This window comes from Orbicella faveolata, unplaced genomic scaffold (genome assembly GCF_042242905.1).
Source record: "Orbicella faveolata isolate gen_17 unplaced genomic scaffold, um_ofav_v1 contig_12, whole genome shotgun sequence".
Taxonomy (NCBI): domain Eukaryota; kingdom Metazoa; phylum Cnidaria; class Anthozoa; order Scleractinia; family Merulinidae; genus Orbicella; species Orbicella faveolata.
The window spans coordinates 1,434,101-1,447,180 of record NW_028301539.1 but is presented as its reverse complement, the minus strand read 5'-3'; the positions used below and the strand labels follow the sequence as shown (position 1 = coordinate 1,447,180).

At 40.3% G+C, this 13,080-nt stretch overlaps 1 protein-coding gene and 1 long non-coding RNA gene across 3 annotated transcripts; one reads left to right on the top strand and one right to left on the bottom strand.

The window, feature by feature from the left end:
• Positions 1 to 12,768, top strand: LOC110067507 (uncharacterized). Of its 2 annotated transcripts, none has more exons than XM_020774845.2 (11): positions 1 to 342; positions 897 to 992; positions 3,048 to 3,101; positions 3,213 to 3,332; positions 3,584 to 4,600; positions 4,999 to 5,652; positions 6,243 to 6,362; positions 10,609 to 11,046; positions 11,141 to 11,485; positions 11,676 to 11,787; positions 12,329 to 12,768. In XM_020774845.2, the coding sequence occupies exons 2-10, from the start codon at positions 905 to 907 to the stop codon at positions 11,777 to 11,779; spliced, it is 2,940 nt and encodes a 979-aa protein (XP_020630504.2). In that variant the 5' UTR covers positions 1 to 342; positions 897 to 904; the 3' UTR covers positions 11,780 to 11,787; positions 12,329 to 12,768. The 2 variants fall into 2 exon arrangements, with proteins under 2 accessions (XP_020630504.2, XP_020630505.2); XM_020774846.2 differs by having other exon boundaries at positions 5 to 342; positions 5,488 to 5,652.
• LOC149116057 (uncharacterized) lies at positions 8,077 to 10,408 on the bottom strand. The gene is made up of 2 exons (XR_016204814.1): positions 9,850 to 10,408; positions 8,077 to 9,055 (listed from the first exon to the last, which is right to left on the bottom strand). It is a non-coding gene; the product is annotated as an uncharacterized LOC149116057 (long non-coding RNA).
• Positions 12,769 to 13,080: the final 312 nt, after the last annotated feature.

Sequence of the window (13,080 nt, the reverse complement as noted above, 5' to 3'; positions counted from 1 at the left end):
TAAGTTTCTATCATCTGTTTTAAGTACGTTTCTTCATGCAAGGTTAAGCAGAATCAACTTCCAATATTCAAAGATGTAAGCATTAGAAAGTGACAGCTATTAGAGTTATGCAAACAAGCCAGTTTTAAATTCATACCCAGCTCACAGTGAATGGAATATTCCTCCCGGACAAACAAGCACGTGACACGCCAAGGATCATGGGAAGTATCTTATCTTAATCAATTGAAAGAGCTGCTAAATTATTGTTTTAAATCTTATCATATTTTTGAAATTCAAAACAACTTAGCGGAGGAGCCATTGATAATTTCCTTTATGTCTTCTTCATAAAGATAAAGTTATCAGGTAAGCGATAGCCATTTAAAAAGTTTCTTCAAGAGTCAACGATTCAGTTCTTTTACGATCACGAGCTGGGCTCGAGTGACATTGACAGAAAGGTATAACAGCTAGTCAGAGTTTTTCTGACCTGACCTGTTATTTCGATTCAATTCCTTTATTGAAAGACTACGTTTCAAAGATCATTTGATTTCTATAAATGCATTTCTTTAAAATTGATCAATGAACAAAAAAGTATATATGACATTTGTAGCACGCTTGCTAAATAAATCAAGGCTAATTGGCATTGTTATTTACTTCCTAGACTGTGATTTATGTGAATTACTTGACGACAGGATTATACGTGCAATAGAAGGATTGTACTTGTTTGGTTCTATTACTTGGCTAAACCTATGTTGGCAAAATACGTGAAAAGTGCATAGTTAAGGGTAAAAGTATGTTGTTAAGGGAAACTTTGGAGGCATCGTTGCGATTGAGTGCATGCAAATGAAGGCTCGATCACTGCTAACAACCAGTGCACTTTCACAAACTGGTCTGTAACCTGCTCACCCTTTGTTTAATAGAAAGCGATATGTGGTTGACGAGGACAGAGTACGGCATAAAGGCACTGTTACTACTACTTTGCTTTGGCCTACAGAACACGCTCTTGGACGCCAAAGGTAAATACGTGATTTATCCACTGGTGCACTTCAATTTGGATTTATTTAATTTAATTACTGAATTTATTGTCTTGAATGCTTTTCTTTCTCGCGTTGATCTATAGGAAGTTTATTTACTGGCGTATAAAATTAATTCAATGGATAAAAACATAGCGAGGTTTTTCAGATTTGAGCTTAAATGGGGATCGGCTCATATAGTTGATTCCGTCCATTGAACTGCAAGCTTTTCATACAACATTTCTCCATGTATATCCATTTTATTATTCGTCTGACGAAATGGTTTCTCTCCCATCGCTTTGAATAATTTATAAGGGCAGTTTTGCCATTTTCTTAAAACAGCACCCGTTTGTTTTTACATACAACCCGATCAACGATACCTGTTCCTGCCTTTAATCTCTACGAAAACATCATTTCGTGGGCAAAAATAAACTGGGCAACGACGACGAAATAATATGTCTGTTAACATCGCCTTTTGGATGCGCTATAAACTGTTTAACATCTATTTTATACATATCTAACTATGCGTGCGTGAAGTAAGGAATGCTTGTTCATTGCTCCTGTTTCGCTATGAACCGAGTTGCCTTCGAACGCTCCTATCAAGTTATATCGTTGTGTACAGTTTGATAACCATTTAATTCTCTCCCAAGTTATCTTCTGCGCCTGAAGAAAATCCTGCTTGAATATCAATTTCCGTCTTTTTCCTGACGGTGATCAAGAGCTGAATTCTCTTATGATATGAATGTGTTGCCAAGCACACAGGTGATGAAAAGAAAGACAATGGTCCACTAGTGTTAGCTGTATTAGTAGCATTTTGAAGTCTTGCAAATTTTTCAGAGTCAGCATTTAAAGAAATGAGTGCTCGAAAAATTGATATTCAGTTCAGCACAAGGCTGAATAGTTCTTTTGTCCATTTTTTTATTTTACCGATCGAAAGATCAAAAATTACACGGGTACTTGTCAGTTCATTAAGAGGCGGTAGTTCGCGAAGAAAACACCCGCTTTCTCAATGAGATCACAAGCTGTGAAACTCTACACATTGAATTGCATTTAACGAACATCAGTGTAAGACAATGACAATTGTGATTAGTTGTTGTTGGGTGCATATAGAAATCTGGAAAGCTGTTTCTGACTGTAAAATGTTCGCTGTGAGCGATATGGCCTAGGAGGGGGTGGGGGATGACTTTACAACGCCAAACAGGTTGTCACCGGCTGAATAAACAAGGAAACGATTAAAAGCATAAAAGCCCGACCACATAAAGTTTTATTTCAAGTTTTTTTTGGATAGAAATGCCCATTGAAAATGTCAGAAAAAGCTCCTCATCGGCTGAATCAGTGCATGCAGCCGAAAGCGTAGCTTTCTTTTACTAAATGACACTGTTTCGTATCGCCACACTTTCGGAAAGGAACAAAGCTTGATTGCAATCACGAATGGTCAATTCTCTCTATGAAGCGCCTGCAGGGAATCATGGTAAGTTGCAGTCATCACCTTGGACTGGATAACGTTCACTGCCACTTAGAAGCGCCCCTGCTTCTAAAGTACCCCGGGTATGGGCCCAGTGACCTGTAAACCATAAAATAAATCCGGTTATAAGCCTCCTTGGATACAAGCCCCCTCTAGTTAATTCTCCTTGTTTTGAATTCGTTTTATTATGATGTTTTAAAGCTTCATTAAAAACCAGTAAATGAAAAACCTATTTCGATCAATACAGCTGTAGCTCGTTTCCAAACGGTTGTTTATTCCGGTTATTAGCCTAGTCATATATAAGCCCTTTCGTTTATAAGCCCATCTAAAAGTTCTTACAAAGTTGTGTAAGCTCTGGGCTTACAAGTGGCATTTTGTAGTATTTCTTTGTATGAATACAACTACCATGATTCCCTGCAGGCCCGTCTCATTAAGGGAATTGGCCATTGCTACATGCACTGATCAGCATGTAGATTGCAACTACTCAGCGACATTGTATATAGCACCTTTCTTGTCGCCTATGTGATCTTGAAAAGCTAAACTAAGCTTGTTTATTGACATTGAGTTGCTATGCTTATTGTTCCTTTGAGCAGCTATCAAGAAATCCAAACATGCCATCCATAAAAGCGCGAGCAAGAAACACGACGGTAAGTATACACTTTTAACTGCAGATGCATCAAGTTACTTTCTCTGCCAGATCTTATGGAGGTTACGTTTTTTCACCTGAGTTTCACAGGGTTCATTTTGCCTTCTCACAGCTCCGAAAGGAAGCTTCTGCGTCAACCACTCATATTGTGTCAAGTATAGCGATTTGGACTGCGCTTCTGAATGGGTTGAACTGAATTGCCCCAGGATGTGCAGGCTCTGTGAATATGAAGGTAAGCGAAATACGCGTTAAAACGCAGCAATGGTTTATCCGCAGTCTGCCGCTGTCACTTATATTGATTTCCGCAACGCTTGCAAGCGAGCTCAGTCTGTAGCTTTTGTTGGGGATATTCACTTGGATGTTCTGTCCTTAATTTCTTGCTAATATTTCCAATGTTAACCGGGAGAACACCCCGCCCTATAGGTAGCAGTGACTCAATCATTTTAAGAGGCATTACTGATGCAGTAGCAAACACTATTATAGGCCCTGATATCATGAAGCTTCCAGCAGTCTTGTACTACAAGAAGGGAAACAAGAAGCATGGAATCACCAAGAAGGGAGACAAGAAGCATATTGTTACTTCCAAGAAACACCGGAAACACAAAATTGAACACGCTTCCAAGGTCATCGATAAGCGCGACAATGATGATGGCGGCAGACGTGACGTAGTGTTCCTCAGTCGTCCATCCGACTACTCGCCAACCAAGCCTCCATCTAATCCCCCGACCACCAGCTACTCTCTCTTTGACTACAAAAGTAATTACAGGAACTGGCTTTTCCTGTACCCTGACCAGCATCCTGTCAATATGCAATATGTTGACCAGGGAAAAGCTGCGGACCCTAATCAGCAAAATGGTGCTCAGCAGCAGGCTGCCGCTACCCAGGATGCTTCTGCGGCTGCTGCAGCTCCAGCAACTGGTACTGCTGAACCCGCAGTAGGTGCTTCGGCTGCTACTGCTCCTGCAGCACCAGCTGCAGCATCCGCCGTTTCCGGTTCTGCACCCGCGGTTGCACCTGCAGCTCCCGCTGCGGGTCAAACAGCTGCGCCTGCAGAGGCTGCTCCTGCTGTCGCCGCCGCTCCTTCTGTGGCTGCTGCCACTAACCCAGTCGCTCCTCAGGTGGGGCAGGCGGCTACTGCTGCTCAGCAACCTGCCGCACCGGTTGCAGCCCAGCAACCTGCCGCACCAGTCGCAGCTCAGCAACCTGCCGAACCAGCTGCAGCTCAGCAACCTGCCGCACCAGTTGCCGCTCAGCAACCTGCCGCACCAGTTGCAGCTCAGCAACCTGCCGCACCAGTTGCAGCTCAGCAACCCGCCGCACCAGTTGCCGCTCAGCAGCCTGCCGCGAACCAAACTATCCAGTTGATCAATCAGACAGTGTCCCCAGCAGTTAATACCACCTTTGAACCGAGTGTGGCTAATGTGAGCCAAGCAAATGAGACCATCATGGTTGGAGGAATGCCTGTTGGAAACAATACCTCAAACCAGACTGTCGCAGCGGGTAATGTTGTACATACGTAATGTTAAATAATTTGCTGATCTTTAAGTTATGCGAAACATAATATTTAAACCTTTATTACAACGGTCAGCATTTGCTAATCAAAATTGACAGTGCGAGCGTTTAGAGGGCGTAACTGGTGCTCTATTAGGACGATTTCGAAATTAATCCCCGAGTTAATTTCTTTGGCTTTGGCTTTGGCAAACGCATGCCAATGGGAGAGGAATTGTTTTATTTTGCCATATTGCTTCCATCAAAACGATCCTTTTTGTTTTTGATCGCCATGCATATATTAAGAACATAGTTAGCGACCCATATCTGTTCTCATCACAAGCTCGTAACATAACATAATATTAAGATATTGTTTGGAGAAACTAGATGCTCATGTTTTCTTGCACAAGGTAACATCACTTCACAAAATCAATCTCAGTCATTGGTAGAGACACTGCCACAGAACTCGTCAATATCGCAGAATTCATCTCTGTCACAGAACTCGTCTCTTTCACAGAACTCTTCTCTGTCACAGAACGCATCTCTGTCACAGAACTCGTCTCTGCCACAGAACGCATCTCTGTCACAGAACTCGTTTCTGTCACAGAATTCATCATTGCAAAATCAGACAGAAACACCAGCACTCCTACACAATGAATCCAGTTCACAAACCACATCAACTGCAAATGCACTTGGCACCTCAGAGCCCCGCAAGGATGAAACATCTCATAGTGAATCACTTGAATCATCTTCGAGCTCTTCATCAGTGCAATCATTGCACGTGTCAGAACAAGAGGTAACATCTCAGCACAATCTTCATCTTTTCAATTCGGATGAATCGAGTAAGATGCAGGGACATTTTAACCCTAACGGTGCGAGTGTGGCTTTGTCCGGTCCAGGTACCATGGATCTGACAACCACAGGTCAGTCCTTTACTCAAGATGTCACGATAGATCCACAAGCAGGATCGGATGATCAGTCTGATTACAGCTGGACATGTTGCAAGAAACAACCAAGGCCAAAGGATTGCAAAAAATGCCCCGACCTACCAAAAGCGCCACCACGTGAGTAGTAGCATTACCTTAGCTTTCTCTCAGCCACGCTCGATTGTAAAGCCTTCGTCAGTGAAGCCTGCAGAATTTCTTCACTTTAGTATGCGGAAAATGGGAGAGATGGAGCAATATGATTTTGCCTGAAGGAAGGGGTGATTACTTGGGAGGGAGAATAATTAAATTTAATCTGGACCAACAAGAGAATTGTTAATACCAATAAGCTGTAAATTCATTTGAATCATTGGTTGTTAAATTTTTCTTCGTCACCGCATATTTCATGGATTCTATGTCTCTCGCGTCCGTACTTAAAATCCTGATTAAAATACAGATACCTTTTTCGTAGTTGATTTCACAATAACTATGAATTACCTTTGTCGATTACATCTCTTTCGGAAAGGTAACCTAGTCTTATTATGCTATATTTTGAACCATAAGTGCATCAATTATCGGCTGGAAAAATTTGTCAAAATTGCCATGTTAACATTTATTTCAAAGGGGACACCTTTAAACACGTTGTTGACCACACAAAGTTGCATCTCCTGTAATTCTCGTTTCTTTAAATATAACTGATTAATACATTCATATTTTCATTTCCATTCCAGTGCAATATGTGTTCAACGTCTACTGTGATGACTTATACAAAGATTGTGCTTACGGATACTCTAACTGTAACGACACCTGGTGGCAGATTCATTGTCCTAAGAGATGCAACCTCTGCAAGGGTAAGATTAAAATAGATTGAGCTACTTTTAAGGGTTTTGGGACTTAAATCGACGCACATATTAATTTACTTTTGCTGTGTTACTAGTCGTTAAATGGAAAGCCTTATCTTGATAGAAAGAGGTGATTATCAAAAAGAGGAGAGGGTATGAATAAAGGAGGGTTCTTTCTTATACCAGTAAGGGAGGGAGCGTTAAAGCGAAGATAAACGGTAGCGGGGCACTCTTAAACAAAGACTGGAATAATTGTGTTTTAAATTCCGTAACTAGCAATACAGTTAACACGTACTGAAGTCGGCATTACAACCAGGTTCAGCTATTGCAGCCTTTGTGAGCCTCAGTAGCATTGAAGAACAGATGGAAGAGGAACTCTCAACTTTAATAGGATTTCTAACATAAACCATTTTGAAAGGATGAAAATGGTCTATATTATCCGAAAGTATTACACAGTTGACTGGAAACTGGTCCTGAAACTGGTTTGATCCATTTAACAGCCTTTAATGGTTGCATTGTATTGCAAACTTAGTTCCCTAGCCAGAGCCATTTCCACGACTCTCGTAAAGGAGATAGGTTACGGTTTGCCCATCTTGAAAAGTTTAGTCTTGTTAATTTTGTCGTTAATTCTATAATAGGCAATTTACATGATGGCGTCATTTGACTACAACTACCAGAATCCTCCACTTTTTCTGTTTCTTATGCTAATTAGGGCAATTGTTGTTTAAACCCCACTGGGAAGTCAAAATTTGAATAATAAAGAAGAAAACGAAAGGAATTCTGATAGTTGTAGTCAAATGACGACGACGTGCAAATCTGCTATTCATGTCAATCTTCTACCATTCTCGTCCCCAGAGCCTCCGTTTCTTTTGGTCACGTGGTCGGAGAAATGGAGGGCTCTGGTAGCAGCCATTACCGGATGTCCGTAAATCACGGACATCCGGTAACGCATGCGTAATTTTGGCCTGTATATCTGCTCATGCTCAGAAACTAATCCTGAGGGAGGGGAGAGAGGAATAGAGAGTATTCTTCAGATGTAAACAGATCGGAACGCTGACATGTGTTTTCACTTCGCTGAAGTTAGGTGATTTAGAGTTAAAAAGAGAGTAGAAAGCGGCCTTAAATGCCGTCGCCGCTTCAAACACGATTGCCAGCTTGTGTAATATTTTACCAACGGGTTTCGCGGTGCATTTTGTGGTGGACCGTCCAGAAAAATTCAGGAATCGATAGCTGTGTTCTAGTTGTTTCTTCTCTTCATATTCGATAAAAAGGAGAAGTTTAAAGAGCGAGGTGCAGTTGTGAGAGCTTTCAAGCAAAGTAATCAGGATACGGCATGTATTACGTCTATCGATGACACGGTAAAATTTGTTTATGGACACACGGAAGCGTTTGTGGAAATCAGCCGTGGAAATTGCATCACTGACCAGAGGATTTAAATATAAGCCGTGCTGATAGATGAAGGGAAAATTTTTTAATGGTAAGAACTATTTACTTCCTGGTTATTTACATAGGTTTGTAAGCTGCAGCAGAATAAAAATCTGTTGAACTCAGGAAAGTTTTGTTGTATTGGAGTTTTGCTCATGTTTCCTTGCAAGGAATGTAATAAAGGTGGTCACTTTCATATGATCTTTCATGTCCTCATTTTTTCAAGTAACCCCATTCTGTTCTATTTTTTTTTACAAAAAAGGGTCTTACACAATCAACAGATCATTAAACTGTCAAATTAAATCAATCGATCAACTTTTATTGTGCATTATTTACAGAATTAATTTACATCAGTATTATAATTAAATAAATATGAGAAGAGAAATCTATTTTGCATATGGCTATGGAAAGAATAAAAAAAAAATGTGTGTGGTAACCAGGGTATAGGGTAGCAATTGGCCTTTTGAAGTGGTTACAACCATGTTAAGAAAAACGCCAAGAAAAAAATAAAAGTCCTATGCCAGTTGTTATCGAGTGGTTATAGATGTGTGCTGGGGGCTTCCATAATGGCTCTGCAGCAATTTTAATTAGCTTATCTGGAACATCTAATGATGGTTTTTGTAAATTCAGGCTTGAGAAAAGCCTGTAGACACTACAAAACTAGATATAGGGCTATTCCACCATTTTGTCCCCCATCCCCCACTGCTTTTGTTGATGTAATTGTTTTTGTTCATTTTATACCTTTCAACCAGCTTATATAAAGCTTAATCTTTTGGGTGCTTTCAACAACAACAACAACACCAATTTATTTCAGTATTCCCATATGAGTACATGGTGTTACCAAAAACATAATACAGCTAAAATGATGCAACTATAACAATAGTATCTGGCATTGGTATACATGTAGAGGTTCCTGATGTGAAGAGAGTGATTCATATTGGTGTGCCTCAATGTACATTAAGGAAGATTTTTTTTTAGGAAACTGCATGAACAAAATGAATGGGAAACAATGCAATGACATTGCTCTTTTACAATTCATGTTACTTCATGGTAATAAGGCCTGTTATACAACCATGTGCAACAACAAATCTCAATGTATGGTTTCTACGTCTTGTGGTTGATCAGAACATCAGCCACATAGCTTTACTGTCAACAATGGTTCTTTCTCCATCTCCTTTTTTTTTCAGTATTATTTATTGAACTGCAAGAGCAACATTCCTATTTGAATTATCCATAAATGGTCATCCTTCAAGGAATTTATGTAGCACTATTATGGTCTGAAAATTAACAAAGAATAGTAAATAATGGCAGGAAATAAATTATCTTTCAAAGGCTAACAAAAAGATTATGATATTTTTCTTATGGGGATATTAATGTAACTCTGTACACCTTTAATGTTTGATTTGTTTTTAGTAGAGATAATTCCCACATTACATTTGGAAACCCACTAGTCCTGATGATTCGTTAACAGTTATACATGTATAAATAATTGTCTCTTTTATTTGTTCACAGTTATTTGCATGGATGATAAATTATTGTTATTTACTGATTAATGTTATTGTGACGGAATAAAGTTTTGCTAGTTGCAGTTGCTTCCTAACTAAAGTGGGGAAAGAGGAAAGGGCCTCAAATTTCAGCTTTGGTTATCTATGGTTATTTACCTTTACACATCATTTCCACAAGTAAATTATAAAAAAATAATAAATAAATTTGGGTGAAGGCTCTAAAGCAAACTAAACTCTTGCCTGACCACAAAAGGTTTGTTCGTGTTTTTTCGGGGGAGACTATAGGGGAGGTCTCAATAATAAAGAGAGGGGAGCTAAAAAAAAGATATTATATATATATCTATAACAGCAGAAGCTTCTTAACAGATAGTAAAAGATACATACATAACAATATGTGGAAGAAACAAACCAAACTTCATGTTCAGACCATTTGCTACAGCATCCAGGTACGTAGCAGAGTATTATAACACGGACCTTTGACTCATTTTGGCAAGTTAATATCAATACATTTTGGACTGCTAGAATCTGATCTCCTTGATCTTTCAGAGAGAGAAAAACACACTCACCTTCGCATTTCCAGTGCCACATTTGCTTAGCAAGAGTGATATTTCTTCGTCTTTTCACCCGGCTCTAGGTTTCCTTTTGAGCTTTTCATAAAGGAAGACAAACGTTTCTTAAAACCCACTGCCGATTCGAACTTAATTTTATGATTTCTTGGGGTATGGTCAGCGACAAAGTAATTGTTGTATTAGCTGGTTGATTCTCCGAGTTCTAAACGTTTCTTCCCACCTTCTCCGCTGCTACAACAAAGGACGATGATTACGATCGTGAATGACATCGTTGCAGGCGACGTACTCCTTTGGTTACGTGGAAACTTTAACGATTCCTTCGGATCGATTGGGAAAGGTCACCATTTGTTTTTTCGTAAAGCGCGCCTGTGTCAACTGAGCGAAGGTGCCGCCATCCGGGCCGGAAGTAAAATGGAATGCGTAGAGCTTTGTAATTTTCATTTCTGCTGCGCATTCATTTTTTGTCAGCCAATGAAAAAATTCGAATTTTTGGGTGCGTCCAGAGCTACTCGTCAACGACATTTTAAGACGAGTAGCACTGGGGACGAGAATGATCTTCTACATGCTTAACCGTGCTTGTTCCTTGATGGTTTGTCAGTATCTCTTTGGTGTTTTTCTATCTTAGTAAACTATTATTTTCAGGTTTCCTTCAGTTTAAAGGTAATTTTGTACAAGTCAAACTGCCATGACTGAGCTCCTTCAATGAGAAAATAAATGTCTTACAATTTACAATGTCTTTTCAATTTGTTTTTTCAGCCCAAGATCAGCAGAATACAACGGCGACACAGACCCAGGAGATTTACCCGAATGAGGTGAAGAGCCTTTCAGAAACTTCAAAGATTGAGTCTGATCTGGTGGCACCTGCCCCTGGAAGGAAACCACTGGTAGCCAAATACACTCTTCGAGTGAAGCCCAAGCTGTTGAATGGGGTGCCACAGACACAGGAGATCCGCATCATGCCACCAAACAAGGCTGGAACTGCCGGATATGTCAAACCACTGATGGTACTCAAGCAAAATATCACCAAGCCTATGATTGAGAATATCGAGATCGATGTTCCTCAAAAGGGCGCGAAATTTAGCTCCAAGCCGAGCGTGGAGGTTATTGAAGGAGATCACACAGAGATGCTGAAAGTAAGCAAGGGACAAGCGATTGTGGAAGACCCAGTACAGAAGTCCAAGACACAATCGGAAGGTATAATGGAGTAAAGGGGACTTCTTCAATTGTGGGGAATTAGATTGCGATTTCCTTTCATATTAAAATAAATTTTGTTTTCCCTCTACTACAGAAATCAAAGAAGCTGAACCCGAACAAGACGCATCCGCTCAAACCACCACTGATCAAACCCAGTCCTCATCCGCCACACAAGCAGCTGCCCAGACCACAGCTTCATATCAGCCAGAAACTCAGAGCCAGTCTCCACTGGACACTCAGGTCGCACAAACCACTGTTCCAGCAACGCAGTCCGCTGCTCCCGTTGCTCAGCCTGTAGCTTCAGCAACCCAAGCTGATACCACAGCAACCCAGGCCGATGTCTCAGCAACCCAGTCCGCCACTTTAACAACACCTCAGACAGCTGCTGCTCCAGTCACCCCAGAAGTTTCAGCCACCCAGACCGCTGCCTACACCAACAGTAAGTGGTTTCTACGCATCACAAAGAAAAACTAAAAGAATAACTCGAACCCTAGAAACGTTTGTTCCCTAAGTACACTTGCATTTAGAATGAAATCATTCTGATAAGCTGTTTCCTAATATAATCAAAAGCTTTAAACTCACTAATTTACAAACAAAGAAAGAGTGCCTAATTCATGTTTCGTTCTCAGCCGAAACCTGCACAGATGACGGCAGATGCAAATCATATACCGCTGACCGCTGTTCTGATCCATGGCTGACGAGTAACTGCAAGAGCATGTGTAAACTCTGTTAAATAAAAAGGTACAGACGGGTTTTTGTTGAACAAAAGGAGCTTTAAATAAAAATACGTAGAAACGATGGCCGAGACATTCTTATGTCCGGAATTCATCTGGTTACTTGTAGTTCTACTTGTCCTATTGGTGATTTATTAAAGGGGAGCAATATATAGCATGGTGGCAATACAGGAGACAGTGAGAGTGTGTCGGAGATAGGACCTAAGCCCAGTAAACATACTGAATTTTCAAGAATTTCTGTTATCTATTATTGCACCAGGAGGCATGGTGGAAAATTTAACCAAAATGCATCACGCTGGTCCTTCGTAAGACCTCTCAATCATCTCAGTCTTAACTGTTCTTGTTCACTTTTGGTTTGGTCTGACAACAGCTTTATTATGAAAATGTTTCATACAGAAGAAAGGTGGTAAATGTGGAGATAGGAGGGTGTTTGCGGAAGGGGAAGAAGGGGATAGGAGAGGGACGAGAAAGGAAGAGTAAAATTAAGGTTCTGTGCCATTACACGCTGTCCCACAGACACTAAGTTGATGATTTCTTCTCATTCTCAGATTTTAGACACGACTGCCAACTACGAGCAGTCATGTGATCCACCAGAAGCAATAAAGCCCAGATTTGTAGATAACAAATACTCTATACAGTAGTCAAGTCTCCCTGTCAACTCAAGTTTTAATCTCATTTCACAAAGCTGCTGTGGGGATTTCGATTTCGATGAAATAATTAGATTTTACTTTGATTCCCTTCCTTGGAAGGTTAGGTGCGGTTTGTTTTTCTTAGTTCATTGGATTATAATGTATACCGTTGGCCGATAAATCAACGCTTAGGTGCCCCATTATTCTACTTTAACATAGATAAAATGTAGAATTCAAAACGAGGCCATCATTAATCGAGCACAAGCTATTCTATGAATGCTATATTTTTGGATTTGTGAAAGTCTTTATTGCTTGTGAAATACACGCTTATTCTTTAAATAAAAGATCGTCCTATATAAGCGAGTTTGTAGTTAAATTGCGCGCCATTTTGCAGGCACGCGTCGATAACAGCCCCTACCAAGTTAAACGGTATAAATCCACGTTTATTTACTCTCTTCCTTTTGTCATAACTTGACACTCCACTAAGAGCTTACGGGTTTTTAAAGGGCCTAATTGAATGCGTCACATGTCAGTTGCGACCACTGATATTTAATTGAAGTTCTCGAAAGCTCTCTGAAATTGCGTGAAATGGGTCAATACCAACACTATGTTACCGTTATCGTTTATTGAAGTTAGTCACATCATTTTTCCTAATCTTCAAATTAAGGGAT